The sequence below is a fragment of the Perca flavescens genome, chromosome 19 (genome assembly GCF_004354835.1).
Source record: "Perca flavescens isolate YP-PL-M2 chromosome 19, PFLA_1.0, whole genome shotgun sequence".
Taxonomy (NCBI): domain Eukaryota; kingdom Metazoa; phylum Chordata; class Actinopteri; order Perciformes; family Percidae; genus Perca; species Perca flavescens.
In genome coordinates, this window is record NC_041349.1 from 10,728,899 (window position 1) to 10,756,850 (window position 27,952).

General features: G+C 40.7%; 1 protein-coding gene and 1 long non-coding RNA gene across 3 annotated transcripts; one reads left to right on the forward strand and one right to left on the reverse strand.

Annotated features, from left to right (window-relative positions):
* The first annotated feature begins 31 nt into the window (after positions 1-31).
* LOC114546020 (myelin-oligodendrocyte glycoprotein-like) lies at positions 32-27,700 on the forward strand. 2 transcript variants are annotated; one of them, XM_028564663.1, is made up of 4 exons: positions 32-218; positions 6,396-6,764; positions 26,721-26,813; positions 26,960-27,700. In XM_028564663.1, exons 1-4 carry the CDS (start codon positions 86-88, stop codon positions 27,058-27,060), a joined length of 696 nt encoding a protein of 231 aa, XP_028420464.1. In that variant the 5' UTR covers positions 32-85; the 3' UTR covers positions 27,061-27,700. The 2 variants fall into 2 exon arrangements, with proteins under 2 accessions (XP_028420464.1, XP_028420465.1); XM_028564664.1 differs by lacking the exons at positions 26,721-26,813; positions 26,960-27,700 and adding an exon at positions 7,490-7,658.
* LOC114546029 (uncharacterized) lies at positions 13,635-14,988 on the reverse strand. Its single transcript, XR_003690973.1, has 3 exons — positions 14,833-14,988; positions 14,404-14,634; positions 13,635-14,325 (listed from the first exon to the last, which is right to left on the reverse strand). It is a non-coding gene; the product is annotated as an uncharacterized LOC114546029 (long non-coding RNA).
* Positions 27,701-27,952: the final 252 nt, after the last annotated feature.

A 27,952-nucleotide genomic window follows, 5' to 3' on the forward strand; every position in this document is an offset into this window, starting at 1 on the left:
CCCAGAGTCATCAGCTGGAAGAGGAGGCAGCTCATTTAACCAACCTAATGTTTTCTGTGTTTGTGTGCAGAACCCAACAGACAGCATGTGTCTTTCTTTTTATCCGATATGTTTATGGACTACTCCTGGGACTTCGTGCTTAGCTTCACTTTTTCACTTTGGACTTTTACTGTACTCTTTCTTCAGTAACGTTATAGCGGTCGGCACGGCCGGTGAAGGTAAGACCTGTAGGCTACTCATGTGTATTCAGATCCTCTAACAGTTATTGCAGTAAAAGTAGGCTAGCCTTCTAATACCACGCTGAAAACTACTCCGTTGCAGTAGGTCCTACAAGACACTCATGGTTCGAATAACGGGGGTGGGGGGGGACACAAACTGTCATGCAGCTCCATTTACCGTGAGACACCGGGCACGCGGAAATTTTCCGTGAGACGTTTAAGGACACGGGCACTAGTGGGTAATTTCCGCGAGCCGGAGGGTTGTGGAGCAAATGCGTGTTTTTTCTTGTTAAACAGATGGTTTGTTTTATACACAATGTTGATCATATCGTATCGTAAATGTACTTGTCCAAAGGACAAGTGCCTACGAAAGTTAATGTCAAGCCCTGCCAGTGGCGGTTTTAGGCACGGGCGAACCGGGCAGCAGCCCGGGGCGGATTTTTTTCATGTCACATGGGGGGCGGCACGAGAATTTACAAAAAAAAAAAAATCCTATGCGCCATGAAGCGGTTTTGTGTTAGCCTGTCAACTGGAATCGGCAAATCGGCGCCCCCTTGCAGCTGCAGGCGCCCTGCTTGCACCCCCTACTTTCACAATGAAATGGACTAGTCCGTAACGGTGCGGGAGCGAAAGATAAACACACGGTGACAGGAGAACTGGGAAGTAGCTACACAGAGACGGAGCAAGACGAGTCTAAACCTTTTTATGTCAATGGTCTAAATGAAAGAAGGTTAACCAAGCGGCTCAAATAAAATAAATAAAAGGCGAAAAGACATGTTTTCGACAGTAGCAGGACCTCCATCAGCTCCCGTGGCCGATGATAGTGGTGGTGTGTGTCGGCGGCAGTGGCAGTGAGGAGGAGACTCCGGAGGAGAGAGACAGAGGGAGTGAGCACTCCCCTTAAAACACTTTGGCCCTTGATAAAACAGAGCCAAAAATGAGTGGTGGACAAACTGTTGACAAACACTACAACAATAAAAGACGTAGGCATGCTTTACTGTAGCCTAGATAAACGTCGCATGCATCATGCAAACGTTCTTCACAAGAATTGTAGCTTTTCTATCTGCATTGGCAGACAAAAACTCATGATAGACCTCTTCAAAACAGGCACGGCGCCAGGATTCCAGTTTTGGATGGGCCAGACCAATTGTGGGTGGGCCTTAAATTAAAAACGTTATCAAATCCCTGTTTAACCTAATACAAATGACTGGCTAATATACTGTTATATTATATATATTGTGCTTACATAATAAAGATTGTAATAGCTTGATGCTATTTATATGTTGTTGCATTGTAAAAAGTTTCGGTGCAAAGGACGGACCTATCCGCGATCGCTCTCCTTGGTTCTGCCCAAAAGAAGAGCGCTTTGGACTCTCCATTACGCACCATGCCTGGCTGTGCTATAGCGCATCTAATAGATAAATCAACAACACTGCCCGACAGTTTCAATCAATACTCGGCCACAGAACGTGTTCATTGACAACGTCATCTGTCATGTAAAACAAGACTCAAGTTGTAGCGGGTTATGAATTGATTATTTTAATCCATACATCTCATATAACGACATAATACAATACAGGCAGAGTAGCCTTCACATACCTTACTGTTATCCTCTGGCGGTCCTACACAATTAAACTCCCTAAAGCAGAAGTGACCGGATACTTTAGCACTGGTTGAGTTGCGGGCTCATCCACGGAAGACCGATCCACAGGGCTGTATCCGTAGGGGCTATATCATCCACTCGCGAGGCAGAGGCAAAGGCATTAGCACCGGCGCTAGCCGCGCTGGCCGCGTTAGCATCCTGCGGTGTCCGAGACAAAGACGTGCTCGGCGTTGTGGATCTCAGCTCTCCTTCATCTCCTGGTTGCAGCGATGACTGAGACCGCTCGTGCACGTTTAAGGTACCTAAACAACGACTGTTGCAACCTTGTCCTTTACTGGAAATGATTTTCCCACTCTCAGATCACCAGTGGTTAATTTGGCTTTTGTAGGGAGGAGGAGCCCTTATTTACGGAGAATGGTCATCATTCAAAATGGTGCCCTTAAATGACTTAATGTGTTTTTACACCAAATGGGCTCTTTTTCCAGTATTAATGTGTAAGATAGGGTTGATTAGTTATTCAAACAAAGAGAAATACTTCACAATTCACTTAGTTTATTATTTTTTAACCTTTTTATAGGCTAATGTTAACAGGCAGGCAACGGATTTCACCCTTGGAAAATGTATGAAATTGAACATGTTTGAAAATAGACGGACTTCAAAATTAAACAGGTAACAGAACATAACAGAACTCACAATCATGACACATTTGGTCTAATCATAACTGGCCTGGCAACCCAAAGGCCAAGGTTTGGCTTCCAGATTTGTTTGGTGACTTATGATGTGGGGGTCTGGGGGTCTGGGGGATTTCAGTTTTGGATGGGCCAGACCAATTTTGGGTGGACCTTAAATTAAAAACGTTATCAAATCAGATCACTGGGAGCTAGCCTAGCCTAGCCTAGCCTAGCCTAGCATACCTACAAGCTACATCCGATCCGAACCTCACTGTCTGCTGAACTTGCGCAGAAACATAAAAATAGACATGACCAGTTTTTTTTAAATTGTTTTTGAAAACTAAACATTTAGACAATTTTAGCACAAATTATGAGATTATATGCCGATTTTTAATAATTCTAAAACAAATAATATATTAATTAATTAATGTTTTTTGAGGAAATGTTAATGCCGTGCCTGCTTCAAAAAAAAAAAAAAAAAAAAAATATATATATATATATATATATATATATATATATATATATATATATATATATATAACATTTTATGATTCATGAGGAGTATACCGTTTTATTGTATTAATAAATGGCACTTTTTTGAAGTATTAAATATCTCAACTCTCACTAATCCTTGCTTACTCATTACATGGCGTTAGTAGTTTTAAGGAGTAGGAGTTGCTATACATATTCAGGTGAGAACAAGGACAGGTGGTATCTGTGATCTTATGTGGTTGGCCTGTCTGGGCCAAAATGCCAGGGCTGATTTTTGGTCCCAGTCCGTCCCTGTCAGTCACTGTGGCTCAAGCAGAGAGGAGCTTTTCCAAACTAAAGTTGATCAAGTCATACCTGAGGTCAACCATGTCCCAGGAACGGATCACTGGCCTCGCCGTCATCAATATCAATCACTCAATAGGGGAGCAGTTTTCATATGATGACATCATTGATGATTTTGCATCAAGGAAGGCCAGAAAGGTCAGGTTTTAGTTTTAGTTTGGGTTTTCTGTTCTTAGTGCTATAGTATAATAATTAGATTCTCTTCAGTGTGTCTTCACGTTTGTGTGATGAAGGATTTGTGCTATTTAGAATATGTCTATATTTTATTTGTATATTATTCTTAATATTTTATATTATTGTTGCTCTCTGCTCTTAATTTTTTTATGATTGTATACAGTGGGGGAAATAAGTATTTGACCCCTTGCTGATTTTGCAGGTTTGCCCACTTACAAAGAATGCAAAAATCTACAATTTTAATCATATGTACATTCTAACAGTGAAAGACAGAATCCCAAAGAAAATTCCAGAAAATCACATCATATGAATTTATTAAAATTGATAACCATCTGATGAGGAAAAACAAGTATTTGACCCCCTGGACAAACAGCATGTTAATATTTTGTAGAAAAGCCATTATTGGCCAGCACAGATGTCAAACGGTTTTTATAGTTGGTGACAAAGTTTGTGCACATTTCGGCAGGGATGTTGGCCCACCTCCCCTGCAGACAGCCTCCAAATCATTCAGGTTCCGAGGTTGTCGCCTGGCAACTCGAATTTTAAGCTCCCTCCAAAGATTTTCAATCGGATTCAGGTCTGGAGACTGGCTAGGCCACTCCAGAACCTTGATGTGCTTCTTCTTCAGCCACTCTTTTGTTGCTTTGGCGGTGTGCTTAGGGTCGTTGTCGTGCTGAAACACCCATCCTCGACCCATCTTCAGCTCTCTCACTGAGGGAAGGAGATGTCGGTCCAGAATTCCACGATACATGGCCCCGTCCATCCTCCCCTCAATATGATGGAGTTGTCCCGTCCCCTTGGCTGAAAAGCACCCCCAAAGCATGATGTTGCCACCACCATGCTTGACGGTGGGGATGGTGTTCTTTGGGTTGTACTCTGTGTTCTTTGCCCTCCAAACACGACGAGTTGAGGCCAAAAAGTTCTATTTTGGTCTCATCTGACCACATCACCTTCTTCCAGGCCTCTTCTGAGTCGTCCAGGTGGTGAATGGCGAACTTCATGCGGGCCTGTACATGTTTCTTCTTGAGCAGGGGGACCTTGCGTGCGCTGCAGGATTTCAATCCATGACGGCGTAGTGTGTTACCAACCGTTTCTTTTGTAACTGTGGTCCCAGCTGCCTTCAGTTGATTCATCAGTTCCCCCCTTGTGGTTTTGGGATAATTCCTCACCGTTCGCATGATCAGGGACACCCCACGAGGCAAGATCTTGTGTGGAGGCCCAGACCGAGGGAGGTTGGCGGTGGTGTGGTGCTTCTTCCATTTCCTGATAACTGCACCGACAGTTGATCTTTTCTCTCCAAGTTGCTTTCCGATTCTCTTGTAGCCCATCCCAGCCTTGTGCAGATCAACAATCTTGTCCCTGATGTCCGTAGAAAGCTCTTTGGTCTTGCCCATGGTAGTGATCTTGGATGCTGGTTGTTTGGGTGTTCACAGGTGTCTTTTATACAGGTAACGAGGTGAGGCAGGTGTATTTGATGTAGATAATTGGTTCGGATTGGGGCTGTGTCTTAAAGAAAAACTAACTGGCTTGTAGGAGCCAGAATACTTGCTGTTTGTCCAGGGGGTCAAATACTTGTTTTTCCTCATCAGATGGTTATCAATTTTAATAAATTCATATGATGTGATTTTCTGGAATTTTCTTTGGGATTCTGTCTTTCACTGTTAGAATGTACATATGATTAAAATTGTAGATTTTTGCATTCTTTGTAAGTGGGCAAACCTGCAAAATCAGCAAGGGGTCAAATACTTATTTCCCCCACTGTATATTGTTTGCACATTAATGTATATAGTGTATATTTATTTTAAGTTCTGATAACCTATACTGTCATATTTTGTGCAGAATTGTGTTCATTGTCTTTTGGCAATGTTGGAGGTGGAGATTGTGCACCTTAAAAATGTGTTTCCTATTGTAATTGCAATAGTTAAATAATAATAGTTGTAATAATAGTTAAATTAAGTGTGTTTTTCAAATGCTAGAAATACAATTTATATATACTGTAATATATTGGGGAGGTGGGAGTTGGCGCTCGAAGAGGGTCTCGCCCTGGGTGTAATTCAATGTAGAACCGCCCCTGTATGTATTGCTAGTAAAGTAAGTCAAAATGTTGCCTTGGCCCACACCAAGAAAGATTTACTCTAACAAGGTAACCTTTTAAAAGAGTGAGAAACACTTTAATGTTACAGCCAAACTGCTTGTTGCCGTTATGACGTGAGTCACACACACACACACACACACACACACACACACACAGCTTTACTTTAAACGGTAATGGAAAAAGTCCCTGTTAATTTGCCTACTCCTTACCACATCGTCATCTACTCTCTCTTCCATCTTTTCCTCCCTCTCTCCCATGGCCCTGTCATGGTCACTCTCCTCCTCCTCGTCTTCTTCCCTGTCATGATGCTGTTTCTTCTTCTCTGTATAGCCAGCCACCTCTCCTCCTCCTCTTCTTCAGGTAATGCTGATGTTGAAGCAGCTACTACAGCCCCAAACATGTCAGAAATGTAGGCACATTTTGAGGCATCCACCTGTATATTTTTGATCTTTTTCTCCTGTCATTTCTCTGCTCCTCCCTTGCGCTTTGGTGGTCGTTTGTCCATTTTTTGTGGATGCTAAACTTCCAGCATAACTATTACAGCTCAAGTCTCAGGGCCGGGAGTGGGGAAGGTGGTTTCTGGATTTGATTGGGTCAGGCCAGTGCCAATAAAGACAATTAACCAATGGGCTGCTGTCAGTTCTTTATGGGCCGGCACGGCCAAAGAAAAAAAATGATGTCGGCGATTCAGCCCTAAAGTGCGTCGGCCCGCCGGGAAAATGCCCGGTGTGCCAGATGTCCAGCCCTGGTCAACTGTCACCCAAACTCCTGGGCTCATGAACGTTCCCTCTATTTTCCAGATCGGCCTCAGGTGATCGGGGCGTCTCAGCCAATCGTGGCCCCTCTGGGTGGTGATGTCATCCTGCCGTGTCACGTGGAGCCTCAGCTGAACGTGGAGGAGCTGACGGTGGAGTGGTGGAGGCCGGACGTCCCACCGGACCCTAGAGATCCACAGAGCAACTACCGGTATGTCCACCGTTACCATGACAAACAGCACGAGGAGGACATGAAGAAGCCGTCATACGCCGGGAGGACGGAGATGTTCACAGACGGCCTGAAACACGGAAACATCTCGCTAAAGATCAGCAACGTGAAGCTCTCTGACCAAGGGAGATACAGATGTCAAATCCCCCAGTTGGGGAGGGCTTCACTTATTATGCTTAATGTTGGTAAGTTGTTTTTTTTATCAATAAAATCTGTTACTGTTGGAAAATAAACATTTGATCAGGCAGTACATTTACATGCACACTCATTGATAGGTTTGGTATTTGTGCATGCAGGTGTTTGAATGTATCTCATCTATTCTAAGGAGCTTCTGTGGACTAGTCAGTTTTAAGGTGACATGGTCTCACAGCAAAATCTAGCTTAGAATGTGTAAATCTATTATGAGTTTGGGTACAACTTTCACACAGAGGAATTGGAGCCTGGAATGTGAGAATCTATTAGGAGCATCGGCCATAAAAGGTGCAGTTTAAGAGTAAACTGGTGCGCTGAAATAGATATCTTGGGCTGTGTGAGCACAAAAAGAGTTTAAAAAGGATCCATTTTTATGTGCAGGTTAGTCACCCTCTGTATGCTCACAGTTTTCTCGTTGTCATGAGAGTTTGTTCACTGTTTGAATAAAGCTGCATTTTATTTGAACTCATCGCACAGGTCGTCATCTTTCAAGTCTCCCAACATCATTTCTGAGTTATCACCCGATAACCCTAATCTTCCACTATTTTCCCAACATGACAATATTCCAAATTTGATATGCGTCATGAAATCATTATTTAGAAATATTAGTTGAGATAACGCTGCTGCTGTAAGGTCAAAATAAGACCGCTTTAAAACTTGAAGGATTGTTGTGTCAACAACTTCTGTGACTAAATTATTACAAATCTTGTGTTTTCAGAACCACGCTCTGTTGAAACCTGGACGACAGAGACGCCGCTGCATCCCCATAATCTCCAAAGTCCAGGTCCAAATGATGCTAACGGTGAGAAAACAACTCTGTAAAGAGGGAAGCAAAGAAACGTTAGTGCTTTACGTTTAAGAAAATGCTGAATCATGTATGTACGACATGTAAGACTTATCTTGGGGGGTGGGTGATATGGGATTGGGGATGGTATGGGCTTTGTGAAAAAGAATCTCTATTTTATCCTCATTTATGTTGTATTACTATTTACAATGTTTGAAACAATTGTCCTGTCTTCATATTGTTGTTATTGTTATTATTATTATAATTTATTATTTATAATAATAATAATAATAATAATAGCCTGATCAGCACGGTGCAGGTTTGGGTGTGAGGGCCTGTTGGCACACACTAGCATTAGAGAGACATTATATAACTTTGATTGTTATGAGTTGATTTTTCTTGACTGATGTCTTTTTGAACACTGTCCTCTGGCTTTCCAGTCACTAAGTGAACTGGCATACTTGCCTTTTAACTTACCAGTTAACGCTAAATGTTCCAGTTAACTTTTTGAAGTGAAAACGCAGCGAGAAGGTCAAAGTTTAAGATAAACACCCAAGAACAAATTCAGGTCTATTTTAATGTGCACAGTGTTAGCATGGTTAGCATTGCTAAGCCTGTGGTATGATTGACAGTCACTCCAGTTATGAGCATTGACAAAAGGGCGGAGCTGGGGAGGATGATGCGGCTAAGCCAGTGTTGTAGTGAATGTTCAACAGTGTTGCGCTAAGTGGGAAAGTCACAGACTGGCAAACTTGCCTTAAGTTGCCAGTTAACACTAGCTAGCTATCTCGGTTGGCAGATCGTTGAACAAGAAATTTTTAGGCAACCAAATGTTCCAGTTAACTTTTGAAGTGAAAACACAGTTAGAAGGTCAAAGTTTAAAGTGCTCATATTATGCTTTTTGGCTTTTCCCCTTTCCTTTATTGTGTTATATATCTTTTTTGTGCACGTTATAGGTTTACAAAGTGAAAAAGCCCAAAGTCCCCCACAAAGGGACTTACCATCTCCAACAGAAAACACTGTTCACCAACTGCTCCAAACAGCTCTACTGTAGTCCAGCCTTTACTTCAGAGACAAAAATGCGTCACTTTGTAATGTATGATTGACAGGTTGGCACATAGCCACGCCCCTAAAGAGTCCCCTTCTTTATCGTCTTAAGATAATTGGGACCATAATTTACAAAATGAACATCGTGCTGTATTAAAGAAGACTTGAAAGTACAACTCATCAGGAAAATAATATAGATTATTTTTGGAGCCAGTGGAGTCTGCTGGAAATAAGATAGAATTCAGCTTTAAGACACTTTAGCATTGGCGTCACTTTTAAGGCCCGAAAGTTGCTGAAGGCAACTTTACCTGAGAAACACCAACGCATTGAACAACCTGAAGACAATTTTAAGTTTGATTTTACTACATATTGCACTTTTGCAAACACTAAATGTTTGTGTCTGTCTTGCTCAAACTACTGTCCTTTCTAAATGAATATCAGTAGTTTTCTTTTTAGTTTTATGTTCTTCACAGTTGTAACAACATTAACCATAATTAATTTTTTTAACAGAATATTAGCTGGTACAGAGGATTTTAAAATTATTAGCTGGTTTTATTGCTGTATTGCCGTATTTAATGCTTTGATCCAAAGTGACTTCCAATAAGTGAATTCAACCCTGAAAGTACAAACTCAGAATAGCAGGAATCACACCGAAGAGCATTAGCTTCAAATGAGCCAAAGTACAAAGTGCCACACATTTTTATAACCATCATCTTCTTAGCCAAAGTACATTTGGAAGAGATGTGTTTTTAGGTAGACGTGTAGACTTTCTGCTGTCCTGATGTCAACGTGGAGCTTGTTCACCCATTAAAGAGCCAGGACAGCAAACTGTCTGGATTTTGTTGAGTGATTAGGTGTCTCTGGCAGTGAGGGAGCAGTGAGCAAATTGGCCGATGCAGAGCGTGGTGGAAGGGCTTAATTTTACATTACAATGTAATACATTTGAACACATGGGAAACCGAGAGATCACTGAAACTTAAGTAATCTGTAAAGAAGACTTTAGTTGCCCCCGATGCTGCGCCATCGGAGTGTAAATGTGTGTGAGTGTTTATCTGATGAGCAGGTGGCGCCTTGTACAGCAGCCTCGGCCACAGTCTATGAATGTATGAATGGTTCCTGTACTATGTAAAAGGGCTTTGAGTAGTCGTTAAGACTAGAAAAGCGGTATATCAACGCAGTCCGTTTACATTTAAAAGGGGAGATCACTGAAACTTAAACAATCTGTAAAAACGACTTGAACTTTACATACTGTAGTTTTCAGCTGCTCTCCCATCGCATGCTTTAGTTTACTGGACTTTATATTAATGACATTATCAGGACTGTTTTCCTGCATGTAGCCACTGATACATGTAAGTCATACACATTCCACAGTTGGCATGGCGGAGGCCATTAGTGGTGTCTCTGTGTGTTGTGCTGCCATTTTGAGGACAAAGTTTGACAAGTCTTTGAACCAATGTTACAGTATCAGAGTTTTCAAATGGGAATCGGGACACTTTTGTGCTCAATTTAAAAAGAAATGTCAAACAAATATATGTGCAATATATTCATAAATATATAAAATATACAGCACTTAACTGGCAATGTTGTGATTGATGCTATTACTGTTAAAAAAAAAACTTTATTGGAAACCCTTTATGGCAATGGCAAGTTTATTTATATAGTGATAGACCGCAGAATCCATTTTAATTTACAGAGCAGAGGCTGCTGTAATTCCTACTGAAGAATTGTTTAATTGAAGATATTCTACAAAGTTCCTGCTACTGAAAAAATATGTTTACCATTGATCGATCCTTACGGAGATTCTGTTAGTAGGAAAACCAGTTGCATTTGTTATTTTTTTGGTTATATGTTGAACATTTCTGGACCAACAGCTAAATCCATTCAATGTTTATTTTAACTTTACATCTATAAATATTATGTTAGGGGTTGCTGGATGAAAACTGTTCCCAGATAATAAATACAGTTACTCTGTTGGATAAAATGTTTATATTTAAAGCTCTATCAAGAACTTCTCAGAATCTAAGCTTCCTATAAAAATACATTGCAAAGCCAAATATTTAAGAAAGAAATGTGTGGAAATATATATTACTTTATACTGTTTATACGTTCTACCTGTCATGTATTTTACTGTATTTGAATAACTTCAGAGATCCATACATTTTTTGGTATTTATTGATTTATTTTCTTTTTGTCCAATTGTTTTTGGTGGGATTTCCGTGTGTGTTGAGTGTGTTGTATGTTATTAAATAATAAAATGATAAATAAAAGTGATCTGATTTAATTTTTTTTTTCTTTTTTGTTAACAGCAACACCAAGACCTGAAATATAATATAACAACAATGAAATGTTTGTCAACAAGCTGATGATTTTCTGGCAACAGTCATGTTTTCGGTTTGTTTGTCTGTCTGTCAGGTGTTTTTGGCCTCCAAAGTCACCTTCCAGGCAACGCAGCAATGGTTATGTTTATGGTTAGCTGCCTAGAAGGCGACGTTGGAGGCAAAAAACACCATCGAGCTGTCTGTCAGCAGGATTAGAGAAAAACTACTGGCCGAACATTCATGAAACTTGGTGGAAAGGTGTAACATCTCTCTCTCTCTCTCTCTCCCCCTTTACACCAGTATGAAGGAAAGCACAGACCAATAAGGAAGTAGTGATTGCTTTATTCTTTGACGTGGAAAAGACGTATGCTATGCTCTGGAAGTTGAAATCTTTGGGAATTGGTGGTAGAGCATATTATTGGGTTTTGGATTTTTTTACTTGAGAGAAACCTACAAGTTAGTATGGCTTCTCCCTCTTAGTCGATTAGTCGACTAAAAGGTTGTTTTGCTCTTAGTCAACTAAGATTTCTTTAGTCGATTAGTGGTGTTTTATGCTTTTTTCATGCTGAATGACTTTTTTTTGCAAAAAATGTACGAGCACATCTCTGGTAAACACAAGAATTAAAGTGGTGCTTTTGCATTACTCTTTGAATGAATTAATAAAGCGGTCATTTTCCAGGTTAGGTGTTCATATTTCTCTGGAAATTTGCGATTTATAAACAAAACAAAAAACCAAACTTGTTTACGCCTTGCTGTGCCCAGTAACGCCCTGCAGTGCCCTGCTACGCCATGAAATACTACAACTACTATTTCTAGTCATAGTTTCATTATCTTTATTGTGACTTTTTACCAGCCATTTATTTTTTCTTAACCCTTTCTGTTCATCCACCCTACACACACGACAATTCACAGTTAACTTCATAACACTAGCAGGAAGGTCATGTTACACAAGCTAGTTGTTGGCTAATCGGTTCTGGTTCTTGCCATGTTGGCAGAGTTTGTATTTAAATTTTGACTGGTTGAAAAAATAACACAATGTCCTCCTTTTTTTTTTTTTTTTTGGAAAACTAAATGAGAACATGGCAAAAGGAAAGGTGGAAACAAGGCGGAAAGTCCCGACCATCCATGTGCATATCTACGTATTTTGGTTGCCTGTGTGATTGCAGTGAAAGTTTAGTTAGCTATGTATTGATTGAGCTATGTCGCCATTGCACTTCCTGCCTGGTCTGTCGAACGACCCACAGATCCATCAAAAATAGACAGTGCTCGTATTTTTAGTGTAGCAGAGCAGAAGGCTGCTATTGGGATGCTACCGTGAGCATTGGGCCTCATTCACCAACCGTTCTTAACGAAGAAATGTGTTCTTAAACCTGACTTACGCACTTTTTACGAAGATTCTGACATTCATGAACACTGAAAAACACTCTGACACACATTTGTGTGATGACAATTTGCTCCAAATAATTGGTTACTGCATTTTATTCAATTCTACAGTCGTTTACAATGATAGTATTGTAATGTTATTGTTGGCGCACATTTGTTGCTTTGTTTGGTCTGTAATTTACGAGTGGCATCGGTGTAGATGCGTGTTTTTAAACAAACAATTGCCACTGAATAACTTGTCCAAGAGTTCAAACTTAAATTTGGATATGGCAATCCGTTTATTTTAAGTAAACAGCAAAATAATAAAACAAAATAATAATTATTCTTTTAATCTTACCACGTTATCATAGACGTAACCACGGTCAAAAAAAACTGTGACCTTGCTGTGCGCAACACAGCTGAAGCAATTAGGCCACATTTAAATAAACTTTTCCACCCCACTTATTTATTTGAATGGACCTCTTCACATCTCCCCATGTTCACTGCTTCACACACTTTATTTGCTTACTTGCATGGTCAAAGAAAATAAAACCGTCTTAAAATACATCCATGAATAAAACCAACAATAACAACATATTTCCGTTTTATGCTGGTTAAGATAGGAACTTCTTTTAAAAGCCAGGCCTTGTTCGTGGTAGTGGACAAGTAAATATGTTTCTGGTTATTTGTACTTTTACTTAAGTACTGAGATTCAGTACTTCCTCCACCACTGCAATGTACAAGTCATCTGCGAAGGTGGTCTCCCGCTTCCCAGGAGGTGCACAGGAAGCGTCTTGTCCTTATATGGGAATTTGCGGGGTGTTTTCTTATGCTAATTAGGAACAAATGGCATGCGCTTTCAGTTACGAAGACGTGGGATTCATCAATCCTAAGAACACAGGTGCGAACAATTCTGCTGTTTAAGAACACGTCATGAATCCGACGTAGACTTTTCTTAGGGACTTTCTTAAGAACATATTTAAGAGAAAACTTAGGAAGATATTGGTAAATCAGGCCCATTGTCGTGAGTGGCCTCTATTGCTGCAGAATTCAGCACAGGGTAATACCTTAGTGTCTTCAGTCTGCAGCATTGACTCGACAGTCCATTTTATTTCATTTTATTTATTATACAGGAAAATTTAAAAGCAACAATTAATTTACAGTATAAAGGGCCTTAAAAAACTGGGTTTAAAAACTGGTTTCCAGTAGGTTCCTGTTCTGCAGCAACATAGAACATTGAACACAATTTTGGCACATGGGGACAAAAACCTTTATAAAGTGTGGAGGAAGTTTTCTTGAAGCAGCAGAGTTTAGTAAATATCAATGATAAGAATGAAAACAAATAAAGACGGTTTGAGAATTAAACCAAAGTCTGGTCTTTGAGCATTTATTACATTGTGCAAAATTGAGAAATACAGATTCACAGGTACACGCAGCACGACTGAATGAGCATTTCTAACCTAAAGTCTAAACATTCAAACATCATATAGTAAAAACCTCTGTTTAGCCACCCCTCTAAACGTATCTTTTAGCATGGCCATAGTTGAAAAGAGGACATCATTACAGTCACCCCATTGTCTCACCTTCCCCTCTGCTCTCTGTTCCTAACATTAGCCTAAACAACAATTTATCTCACGAGGCAGAAGGAGACAGGGTTAAGACAGTTTATGGCCTTCTTCACTTTATCTGCTATAAGTTAAAACAAAATGAGAAGCTAGTTTCTTAAAAATAAAACTACTAGGCTGAGAGTTCATGGCTGCAGCTGTCCCTCTCTGGTCTTTAAGTCTTAAGAGGAAGGAACAGAATTTTGGGGAGGTGTAAAACAATCTTTAAACAAATGGTTAAAATCATTAATCAATAATGGTTAAAATAAAATTTGCCACCACAAAAGGACAATATCATGGTCCATCACAGAGCAGCTTTACTCCTGAATCTTTTAGGTCATTGTTGCTCAGATCCAGATCCCTCAGAGCTGAGTAGGGGAACTTGAGACCAAAGGCCAGATGTTTGACCCATTCTTCAGTCACTTTGCAGTCTGCCAGTCTAGGGGTGGATAATATGGTGATAATGTGATAAATATACATACATATCTGTTACATATTACAGACAAGGTAAACTTACATGGCCTTTCTGCTGGTCCTCACAGCTGGTATCAGCCTCCTTCAGCCTTCCTCTGATGTGTTGAATTTCTTCAAGTCCAACACATGCAGATTGTCTTTCGATACCTGCAGCATGTCGGCCAGCGCAGAGCAGTGCAGTGGAGTAAGCTCTGTTTTTGAACAAGTCAAACGCACTGGATCACTCAAAACCTCCATACACATCGGATAGCTGGACGGCTCCACAGTCAGCTCGCTGTAGGGTGATCAACAATAAGTTAGGGTGATACTTTGTTAAAAACTGTAGTTACAAATGGTTTCACCATCTTTTTATGAATCTTTGAGTAACTAACCTTAATATGCTTTTAGATGCAAGATAATATATATATATATATATATATATATATATATATATATATATATATATATATATATATATATTACATTAAATTACCTTTGTGTCTTTTCAACACCAAAGTTGAGCGGCTCCCTTATGGAATTGGATCGCTTCCTCTTCTTCCTCTTTTTCCTCTTCTCAACCATTTCTATTGCTGCAGCTGAAACACAAAAACTACAGAAAGACAAGGAAGGAGGCACCAAAACATTAGTTTTTCTAAAACAAAAAGGTGATGCTATAGCAAGAGCAGAGTGCAGGATTTTTATTTTCTAAGTTAATGTCCAAAGAAACTGAAAATTAACACATTAAAACTTAAAATTTCAATGTGCATCAGGTCTGAATGTGATATAATTATTATATATATTATTATATTATTATAAATATTTAGCAGTGTAATTTGTAAGATTATCCTGTGTTTTTATGTAACAGTAACTCTTAGCCTACAGGACAAGTTATCAGATAAATGTAAATCTTCCCCTCAGATGTAGTGGAGTACAAGTATAAAGTAGCAGAAAATGGTAAAGTACCTAAAAATTGTACTTAAAGGGGTGATAGAATGCAAAACCGATTTTACCCTGTCATAGTTGAATAACGACAGTTCGGTGGGTAAATAGGACATACATAGAAGCTAAAAGTCCCACTGAAACCCCTTTACTATGAAAATCTCATATTTGGAAACTGCCGCTGAAAACGGGCGAATCTCAACAAAGCCGGAAGTTGACGTCAACCTCCCAAAAACCGGAACCTTTGTCAGCCCATGGGTGTATTAAGAGCACGGTCACGCCCCAACATTTACATAGGCTACACAACTGACCTGAGATCAGGTAGTCTTCTGAATCTAGGTCGCGCAGATCTCTGCTATTCCATTACAAAATTCACTTCTGAAACTTTTTTATGCGAGAAATCAACTATGTAAAGCTCAAAAGGATGGCTAATTGCAAATTTTGTCCGACTGTTTGTCGGAGTTCAGCGCCGGTGCTGCCTGTGTTGCTGCCTCGCCGCCCAGCCTGCCTTCCTTCACAGACCCCGGCCTGCTCTGAGCTCGATTGAGCTCCGTCACGACTGGCAGCCCACAGCACTCCATACCCGCTCAAAGTCACCGGGTTTTGGCAAATGGACTACTAAACGCCGGTGCTCTTCCTAATGCCAGGTGTGTGTGAGTGAGAGCGCCGGTCAGGAGCTTGTTACGCCAGCAATCTCTTACCACAGGTTCCAGTTAATCTTTTAATGTGTGTAATTATAATGTGTTGAGTTATTTAAACAAACGATTGGGGAAATACACGCCTCTTGTCCGCGAGTCTCATTGATAGAGCCTGCGGCTGGATGGAGCTATAGCTAGAGGAGGCTAGCTATAGCTAGCCTCTTAGAATTCCTCTGGAATTCACAAAAATTCATTAACTTGAAATCGGACACCGTTGTTAGCTTTATAAGACATTTGTTGACAGATGTTGTATAACTGGCGTGACGAAATTCAAACTGTAAATATACTTGAATTACAACCAAAAATGAAGCTAACTATCTGTGATTTGTAGCTACACACAGCTAGGATTGAAGGGACAGTCGCAGTTAACGAAACACCTAGCTAAACTTCACAAATATTAATTAACTTGAAATCGGACACCGTTGTTAGCTTTATAAGACATTTAGTTAGATGTTGTATAACTGGCGTGACGAAATTCAAACTGTAAATATACTCGAATTACAACCAAAAATGAAGCTAACTATCCGTGATTTGTAGCTACACACAGCTAGGATTGTAGCGACTGTCGCAGCTAACGAAACCATTACAGCTCACAAATATTCATTAACTTGAAATCGGACACCGTTGTTAGCTTTATAAGACATTTAGTTAGATGTTGTATAACTGGCGTGACGAAATTCAAACTGTAAATATACTCGATATACGACCAAAAATGAAGCTAACTATCCGTGATTTGTAGCTACACATAGATAGGATTGAAGGGACAGTCGCAGCTAACGAAACACCTAGCTAAACTTCACAAATATTAATTAACTTGAAATCGGACGACGTTGTTAGCTTTATAAGACATTTAGGTGTATGTTGTATAGCTAAGTGGCGTGACATTGTGTGTAACGTGGTAAGAGATTGCTGGTGTAACAAGCTCGCTGACCGCGCTCTCACTCTCCCACAACGGGCCATTTAGCTAGGAGGAAGAGGGGAGTTAGAGGCCCTGGAGCTCTGTCAGGGCTGCCAGCCTAACGGAGCTCACAGCAGGCCAGGGTCTGTGAAGGAAGGCAGGCCGGGCGGCGATATTACGAATCCCACTATGGCCACGCCAAGACCCGCCCTTCAATAGCGTTCATACACTACTATTGGCCAGGCGTCCATGCTTACATGTACAGGTCCTATCCCCTGACCAATCCCCTAACCCTAACCTTAACCACTCGAGGTGAAATGCCTAACCCCAACCAATCGAGCTGCTTTGTAGGGCGGGTCTTGCCGTGGCCATAGTGGGATTCGTAATTTTGCGGCCGGGCGCCGAGGCAGCAGCACCGCCGCTGAAGTCCGACACACAGTCTTACCATATTTGCAATTAGCCATCAATTTTTGTAAAACGGCCCATATTTGAGCTTTATATAGTTGATTTCTCACATAAAAAAGTCTCAGAAGTGAATTTGGTAATGAAACCTTGCAGTGTCTGGAATATGAGATTCTGTTGCTTCTCTAATGTGTGTGTATTGGGAATTCGCTCAACCAATCAGCGCGCATCTCTAATGTCTGCCTATGGCAATTCGCTCAACCAATCAGCGCGCAGCTCTAATGTCTGCCTATGGCAATTCGCTCAACCAATCAGCGCGCAGCTCATCTAAATATTCACGAGCATACCATATTTGGAAGAAAAGCTCTTGTTACAAATAGGGCCAAAACACAGGAATGCATAAGGGCCAATAAAATATAAACCAGGCCATTTTCAGCCCAACCAATGTTGCATACCCCATTAGGAGACCATAAGGAACAGTGTGAAATACTCTATATAATCATTCTATCACCCCTTTAAAAACAGTACTTGAGTAAATGTACTTTGTTATAGCTCCTCACTTTATTTAAATATTGTTGTTAAACATAATCATATTTTGCATCTGTAGTCCCGTGGCCTCTATATGTTACAACAACAACAAAAAATTTAAATACAAATAAACAAGAAAAAAAGACTAAATAAGCAGAGCAGAACTTCCTCTCTGTTTAACTCTTACACAGACTTGTAATAATGTGTGATGTTGAAAACATCTTTTAAAATCATTTCACAATAGCCTATTTATTTATTATTTAGGAGAAACCAACGTTAAATATACGTAGGCTATTTAATAATGCCCCTTTTGTTTCTTTTACTTCCACCAGAACATGAGTTAGTTTTTAATAAGACTGAAGAACATTCAGTGAAGCACACTAATGGATTTGAATGGGCCGTTGGTGTCATCTAGTGGAGGAAAAGGGAAATAACAAGTAGTTATGTATCCTGCAGCTGCGATTGCTCTGCGCACGCGCGTAAAACGACTCAATGTTTACATACAAACACGGACAATAACAAGAGGTTAAGAGTATGTGTGCAGATGACTTATTAGTTCGTGAAATATGAAAGAGGAAAAGTTCCTCAATGTTCACAAACACTAAAAACTACTAAAGGGTTTTCCTATAAGCTTGTTAGGTTTGAAAGCTGCCCGGTCATATCAGAGTTTATTGGCTTAATTTCTGATGAAGTAATTTTTTTTTTTTTTTTTTTTCATATGTATATGATGCACATTGGACCAAGTCCAGTTCCAAAACCTTGTCCAGACTAGTCAAATATGGACTAAATTATACTTAAGAGGTTAACGATTCTTAAAAACCCATTTTCAGATTTGTGAAAGCACATGAAATCTCCCTTTATTTCATTTCACATCCTTTGTGATCAAATTTTTCCAAAACCTTTTTGTCACTCTAGTGCTCACTCAGTTTTCAGACTTTTCTTCTTCTGCATGTCTGTATTATACGTTTGTCCTCTGCATTGTCTTGAATTTAGTTTTAATATGAGCTGGAGTCAAATTCAAGTTGAATTAGAGAGAATACTTGGCCAATAAATATATTTAGAGTCTGATAAGGGATCAGAGAAATGTGGTTTCTGTTAACTATGATATATAACTATATATCAAACACACTGAAAACATTTACAACAATTTACAATATGCAGAGCAATTAAATATGTTAAAGTTCAAACTTTAATTATAAATGACTACTTACAAGTTTGTCAGACGGACTTTCCTACCTTCCTTGTTCAAGGTTTTAGCAATATTGTAAGTCTATGCAGATGTTTGTGATTGGCCGTTACAAAAAGGAAGTAAGCATCAACTGACATTTCCTTTGTGTTAATGTTGATACCATAAATAAAGGCAGTTGATACAACCACTTGTACTGTGTCAGTGTCTGTCTGCTTCAATTCAGTTCATTTAAGAAGGAGACATTTATACAACACATGATTATACATGGGTTAAAAATGCCAGAATAAGTAATATCTTCTCTGGACGTCTCATGGTGCAGTCAACGTTTGCCTTTTCCACACTCTGCGCTAACGGTAGGCCTACCGTCAGTCGTCGTATAAAGTCTGTTCAGCTTGTTTATCTTTTTTTTTTAACTTTCGGTTTTGAAACCCCACCCTCCGGTTCGAATAAAGGCTACATCAACATCGCAGACTGATGAGAAACAGCAGGTTATTTGTGTTTAACTGCGCTAGTAGCCTATCACACAGTTTATGATCATTATTAGTGATGTAGTTCAGTTTAAAACCCTACAGCTGCCTCTGGTTCAGCAGCCTAACTCCACCTGAGATCATCCTGCTGCATTTGAACGCATCTTTACTGCCACACAAAGTGATACAACGACGAATGCAAGGACTACATGATAAACGCATTCATGAATTATGTATGAACTAATCATAACTGGCAGATGACTCCACATTATTCATGCGAACAATAAAACCACCTTTTTTTACCCATTGAAGTTATCAGGGAGTTTTAAAGGCTTTCAGTCTGTATACCTAAATGTAAATACATGTGTGCTCATCTATATTAAATAGAGCTCTTTATCTGTTATATAAGACATTCCAATTACAAAACGAAATTTTCTATTAAAGAATAGCCCATGTATTACCAATGATCAACAGAGGAGAAACTCCTTCAACTTCAATCCTGTTATGCAAAAAAATGAAACCAGTTAAATAATCTAGTTAAGAGGCAGATTAGGAATCAAATCTTCCGATTGACAGCAGAAAAACTTGACAACAAATTTATAAAAAGAGACGCACTTTAATTTCAAATGGAAACATAGGACACATCACCTTGATATGTTACTAAAACATGTAATATAATGTATGTCAATTAATATTTTATTCATACGTTTTATTTACTAGATAGTAGGCCTAGCCTATGTGTGATTTCTTTATTTCCAACATTAACTGTAAATGCATAGACGGAATACTGTTTTTGCGAGACGTAGGCCTAAGCATTAATATGTTTAATAATGATACAGATCACAAACTTTCTAAATCAGAAACTTTCTAAATCAGAAACTTTCTAAATCAGAAGCTAAATCAGAAGGCGCTATAAATGTTTTTATAGCGCCTTTCACACAATAAGGAAATTGCATGACATAAGCAGACATGCCGCATTTCACTCACCCGCTCCTCCCCAGCCAACTCTCTCAATACACCCATTTAGGGTATTGGGTATTACGTACGCCTATTACCTGACTGGCTGATTGGCTGCTTCCCAGAGTCATCAGCTGGAAGAGGAGGTAGCTCATTCAACACCTGTTTGTGTGCAGAACCCAACAGACAGCATGTGTCTTTCTTTTTATCCGATATGTTTATGGACTACTCCTGGGACTTCGTGCTTAGCTTCACTTTTTCACTTTGGACTTTTACTGTACTCTTTCTTCAGTAACGTTATAGCGGTCGGGACGGCCGGTGAAGGTAAGACCTGTAGGCTACTCATGTGTATTCAGATCCTCTAACAGTTATTGCAGTAAAAGTAGGCCAGCCTTCTAATACCACGCTGAAAACTACTCCGTTGCAGTAGGTCCTACAAGACCTGCATTCATGGTTTGAATTACGAGGGGGGGGGGGACACAAAATGTCATGCACTCCCTTTACCGTGAGTGAGACGTTTAAGGACACGGGCACTACTGGGTAATTTCCGCGAGCCGGAGGGTTGTGGAGCAACCCTCCGGCTTTTTTCTTGTTAAACAGATGGTTTGTTTTATACACAATGTTGATCATATCGTATCGTAAATGTACTTGTCCAAAGGACAAGTGCCTCAGAAAGTTAATGTCAAGCCCTGCCAGTAGCGGTTTTAGGCACGGGCGAACCCGGGGCGGAATTTTTTCATGTCACATGGGGGGCGGCACGAGAACTTACAAAAAAAGAATCCTATGCGCCGTGAAGCGGTTTTCTGTTAGCCTGTCAACTGGAATCGGCAAATCGGAGCTCCCTTACAGCTGCAGGCGCCCTGCTTGCACCCCCTACTTTCACAATGAAATGGACTAGTCCGTAACGGTGCGGGAGCGAAAGATAAACACACGGTGACAGGAGAACTGGGAAGTACACAGAGACGGAGCAAGACGAGTCTAAACGTTTCTTTTATGTCAATGGTCTAAATGAAAGAAGGTTAACCAAGCGGCTCAAATAAAAGGAAAAGGCGAAAAGACATGTTTTCGACAGTAGCAGGACCTCCATCAGCTCCCGTGGCCGATGATAGTGGTGGTGTGTGTCGGCGGCAGTGGCAGTGGCAGTGAGGAGGAGACTCCGGAGGAGAGAGACAGAGGGAGTGAGCACTCCCCTTAAAACACTTAGCCCTTGATAAAACGGAGCCAAAAATGAGTGGTGGACAAACTGTTGACAAACACTACAACAATAAAAGACGTAGGCATGCTTTACTGTAGCCTAGATAAACGTCGCATGCATCATGCAAACGTTCTTCACGAGAATTGTAGCTTTTCTATCTGCATTGGCAGACAAAAACTCATGATAGACCTCTTCAAAACAGGCACGGCGCCAGGATTCCAGTTTTGGATGGGCCAGACCAATTTTGGGTGGGCCTTAAATTAAAAACGTTATCAAATCAGATCACTGGGAGCTAACCTAGCCTAGCCTAGCCTAGCCTAGCCTAGCATACCTACAAGCTACATCCGATCCGAACCTCACTGTCTGCTGAACTTGCGCAGAAACATAAAAATAGACATGACCAGTTTTTTTAAATTGTTTTTGAAAACTAAACATTTAGACAATTTTAGCACAAATTATGAGATTATATGCCGATTTTTAATAATTCTAAAACAAATAATATATTAATTAATTAATGTTTTTTGAGGAAATGTTAACGCCGTGCCTGCTTCAAAAAAAAAAAAAAAAAAAAAATATATATACAGTGGGGGAAATAAGTATTTGACCCCTTGCTGATTTTTTTGCAGGTTTGCCCACTTACAAAGAATGCAAAAATCTACAATTTTAATCATATGTACATTCTAACAGTGAAAGACAGAATCCCAAAGAAAATTCCAGAAAATCACATCATATGAATTTATTAAAATTGATAACCATCTGATGAGGAAAAACAAGTATTTGACCCCCTGGACAAACAGCAAGTATTCTGGCTCCTACAAGCCAGTTAGTCTTTCTTTAAGACACAGCCCCAATCCGAACCAATTATCTACATCAAAGATACCTGCCTCACCTCGTTACCTGTATAAAAGACACCTGTGAACACCCAAACAACCAGCATCCAACATCACTACCATGGGCAAGACCAAAGAGCTTTCTACGGACATCAGGGACAAGATTGTTGATCTGCACAAGGCTGGGATGGGCTACAAGAGAATCGGAAAGCAACTTGGAGAGAAAAGATCAACTGTCGGTGCAGTTATCAGGAAATGGAAGAAGCACCACACCACCGCCAATCTCCCTCGGTCTGGGCCTCCACACAAGATCTTGCCTCGTGGGGTGTCCCTGATCATGCGAACGGTGAGGAATCATCCCAAAACCACAAGGGGGGGAACTGATGAATCAACTGAAGGCAGCTGGGACCACAGTTACAAAAGAAACGGTTGGTAACACACTACGCCGTCATGGATTGAAATCCTGCAGCGCACGCAAGGTCCCCCTGCTCAAGAAGAAACATGTACAGGCCCGCATGAAGTTCGCCATTCACCACCTGGACGACTCAGAAGAGGCCTGGAAGAAGGTGATGTGGTCAGATGAGACCAAAATAGAACTTTTTGGCCTCAACTCAACTCGTCGTGTTTGGAGGGCAAAGAACACAGAGTACAACCCAAAGAACACCATCCCCACCGTCAAGCATGGTGGTGGCAACATCGTGCTTTGGGGGTGCTTTTCAGCCAAGGGGACGGGACAACTCCATCGTATTGAGGGGAGGATGGACGGGGCCATGTATCGTGGAATTCTGGACCGACATCTCCTTCCCTCAGTGAGAGAGCTGAAGATGGGTCGGGATGGGTGTTTCAGCACGACAACGACCCTAAGCACACCGCCAAAGCAACAAAAGAGTGGCTGAAGAAGAAGCACATCAAGGTTCTGGAGTGGCCTAGCCAGTCTCCAGACCTGAATCCGATTGAAAATCTTTGGAGGGAGCTTAAAATTCGAGTTGCCAGGCGACAACCTCGGAACCTGAATGATTTGGAGGCTGTCTGCAGGGAGGAGTGGGCCAACATCCCTGCCGAAATGTGCACAAACCTTGTCACCAACTATAAAAACCGTTTGACATCTGTGCTGGCCAATAATGGCTTTTCTACAAAATATTAACATGGTGTTTGTCCAGGGGGTCAAATACTTGTTTTTCCTCATCAGATGGTTATCAATTTTAATAAATTCATATGATGTGATTTTCTGGAATTTTCTTTGGGATTCTGTCTTTCACTGTTAGAATGTACATATGATTAAAATTGTAGATTTTTGCATTCTTTGTAAGTGGGCAAACCTGCAAAATCAGCAAGGGGTCAAATACTTATTTCCCCACTGTATATATATATATATATATATATATATATATATAATTTTTTTTTTATATCTATAGCTTGTTTTATGATTCATGAGGAGTATACCGTTTTATTGTATTAATAAATGGCACTTTTTGAAGTATTAAATATCTCAACTCTCACTAATCCTTGCTTACTCATTACATGGCGTTAGTAGTTTTAAGGAGTAGGAGTTGCTATACATATTCAGGTGAGAACAAGGACAGGTGGTATCTGTGATCTTATGTGGTTGGCCTGTCTGGGCCAAAATGCCAGGGCTGATTTTTGGTCCCAGTCCGTCCCCTGTCAGTCCCTGTGGCTCAAGCAGAGGGAGCTTTTCCAAACTAAAGTTGATCAAGTCATACCTGAGGTCAACCATGTCCCAAGGATCACTGGCCTCGCCGTCATCAATATCAATCACTCAATAGGGGAGCAGATTTCATACGATGACATCATAGATGATTTTGCATCAAGGAAGGCCAGAAAGGTCAGGTTTTAGTTTTAGTTTGGGTTTTCTGTTCTTAGTGCTATAGTATAATAATTAGATTCTCTTCAGTGTGTCTTCACGTTTGTGTGATGAAGGATTTGTGCTATTTAGAATATGTCTATATTTTATTTGTATATTATTCTTAATATTTTATATTATTGTTGCTCTCTGCTCTTGTTAATTTTTTATGATTGTATATATTGTTTGCACATTAATGTATATAGTGTATATTTATTTTAAGTTCTGATAACCTATACTGTCATATTTTGTGCAGAATTGTGTTCATTGTCTTTTGGCAATGTTGGAGGTGGAGATTGTGCACCTTAAAAATGTGTTTCCTATTGTAATTGCAATAGTTAAATAATAATAGTTGTAATTATAGTTAAATTAAGTGTGTTTTCAAATGCTAGAAATACAATTTATATATACTGTAATATATTTGGGAGGTGGGGGAGTTGGCGCTCAAGAGGGTCTCGCCCTGGGTGTAATTCAATGTAGAACCGCCCCTGTATGTATTGCTAGTAAAGTAAGTCAAAATGTTGCCTTGGCCCACACCAAGAAAGATTTACTCTAACAAGGTAACCTTTTAAAGAGTGAGAAACACTTTAATGTTACAGCCAAACTGCTTGTTGCCGTTATGACGTGAGTCACACACACACACACACACACACACACACACACTGCTTTACTTTAAACGGTAATGGAAAAAGTCCCTGTTAATTTGCCTACCCTTACCACATCGTCATCTACTCTCTTCCATCTTTTCCTCCCTCTCCCCATGGCCCTGTCATGGTCACTCTCCTCCTCCTCGTCTTCTTCCCTGTCATGATGCTGTTTCTTCTTCTCTGTATAGCCAGCCACCTCTCCTCCTCCTCTTCTTCAGGTAATGCTGATGTTGAAGCAACTACTACAGCCCCAAACATGTCAGAAATGTAGGCACATTTTGAGGCATCCACCTGTATATTTTTGATCTTTTTCTCCTGTCATTTCTCTGCTCCTCCCTTGCGCTTTGGTGGTCGTTTGTCCATTTTTTGTGGATGCTAAACTTCCAGCATAACTATTACAGCTCGAGTCTCAGGGCCGGGAGTGGGGAAGGTGGTTTCTGGATTTGATTGGGTCAGGCCAGTGCCAATAAAGACAATTAACCAATGGGCTGCTGTCAGTTCTTTATGGGCCGGCACGGCCAAAGAAAAAAAAATGATGTCGGCGATTCAGCCCTAAAGTGCGTCGGCCCGCCGAGAAAATGCCCGGTGTGCCAGATGTCCAGCCCTGGTCAACTGTCACCCAAACTCCTGGGCTCATGAACGTTCCCTCTATTTTCCAGATCGGCCTCAGGTGATCGGGGCGTCTCAGCCAATCGTGGCCCCTCTGGGTGGTGATGTCATCCTGCCGTGTCACGTGGAGCCTCAGCTGAACGTGGAGGAGCTGACGGTGGAGTGGTGGAGGCCGGACGTCCCACGGACCCTAGAGATCCACAGAGCAACTACCGGTATGTCCACCGTTACCATGACAAACAGCACGAGGAGGACATGAAGAAGCCGTCGTACGCCGGGAGGACGGAGATGTTCACAGACGGCCTGAAACACGGAAACATCTCGCTAAAGATCAGCAACGTGAAGCTCTCTGACCAAGGGAGATACAGATGTCAAATCCCCAGTTGGGGAGGGCTTCACTTATTATGCTTAATGTTGGTAAGTTAGTTTTTATTTATTTTTTTATTAATAAAAAATGTTACTGTTGTAAAATAAACATTTGATCAGTCGGTACGTTTACATGCACACTAATCTTCCACTATTTTCCGAACAAGACAATATTCCAAATTTGATACGCATCACGTAAACAGCATATTCCGTTTAAATATTCACAATTAGGCCTTTTTCCAAATTTAGCATTTTTCTGATTAAGACGTGGGATATACCGGTATTATTTCGATTTTAGAAGCAAGCAGGACATTTTTAAATAATTATTTAGAAATATTAGTTGACAAAAGAGTGCGGATCGGGCCGCATTTTTCTGTTCGAGCCTGGCCCGCATCTGACAAGCATTAAGATATTTATGTCTGAGCCCGACACAGTTAAAATCTATTTTTTTTTCTCATACTAATAACACATACGTTAGTTTGTGTGGAAAGTTTTTATCAAGCAACTGTAGGAAGGCATTTGGAAATGTCAACAGATGAGCGCATCAGCGCACACGGGGCAACAAGCACGCTGATGTGACCGAGTCCGACCCGAACCCTAACATAACTTCTGAATATTTGTCCGAACCCGGCCCGCCCTGTCGGATCCCGTCGTGCTTTGGTCGGTTATCCATCCTCTAGTAGAGAGAATGCTGTTGCTGCTGCTGGAAGGTCAAAATAAGACCGCTTTAAAACTTGAAGGATTGTTGTGTCAACAACTTCTGTGACTAAATTATTACAAATCTTGTGTTTTCAGAGCCACGCTCTGTTGAAACCTGGACGACAAAGACACCGCTGCATCCCCATAATCTCCAAAGTCCAGGTCCAAACCATGAGACTGATGTTAAAGGTGAGAAAACAGACCAACTCTGTAAAGCGGGAAGCAAAGAATCGTTAGTGCTTTCCGTTTGACAAAATGCTGAATCATGCTTATATTTGTATGTCTGTATTCCAGTAAGTGTAGCTTTTGCCTCCGTTTTTTTTTCTTCACATCAGGTGATCGACTCTATCTGAGCGTACCGATCCTGGGTCTGGCTGTCTTACTGATCCTGGCTGTTGGAGTCGGATATTTATGTTATAGAAGGTATCGAAACTAAACCACAACCAGCGGGCCACACCAATCAGAGTCCGGGGAAAATCTACTGGCTGTTAGGACCGAGGTCGTGGTTGAGGTGTGTGACGGCTGCGACTATTCGTTCAAAACAACTAAGTCCTAAGGACGGTAATAGACTGATGGTTCGTCCAATCACCTGCCAGGTACCCTGACCTTGTCCAAACTGTTACAATGACGGCTTCGGTGTGTCCCAAAGCCTGACCAGCACGGTGCAGGTTTGGGTGTGAGGGCCTGTTGGCACACACATGGCATTAGAGAGACATTTTATAACTTTGATTGTTACAAGTTGATTTTCTTACTGACGTCTTTTTGAACACTGTCCTCTGACTCTCCAGTCACTCCAGTCGCTGGTGGACCGGCATACTTGACTTTTAACTTACCAGTTAACGCTAGCTAGCTATCTCGGTTGGCAGATCGCTGAACAAGAAATTTCTAGGTGCCCAAATGTTCCAGTTAACTTTGATGAAGTGAAAACGCAGTGAGAAGGTCAAAGTTTAATATAAACACGAACAACACCCAGGAACAAATTCAGGTCTATTTTAATGTTCACAGTGTTAGCATGGTTAGCATTGCTAAGCCTGTGGTATGATTGGCATGCCGGCGCATAGCCACGACCCTAAAGAGTCCCCTTCTTGATCGCCTTTTAAGATAAATGAGATCATAATTTACAAAATGAACATCATGCTGTACTGAAGAAGACTTGAAAGTACAACAAAAATAATATTGATTATTTTTGAGCCAGTGGAGTCGCCCCCTGCTGGAAATAAGATAGAATTCAGCTTTAAGACACTTTAGCATTGGCGTCACTTTTCAGGCCCGAAAGTTGCCGAAGGCTACTTTACCTGAGAAACACCAACGCACTGAACAACCTGAAG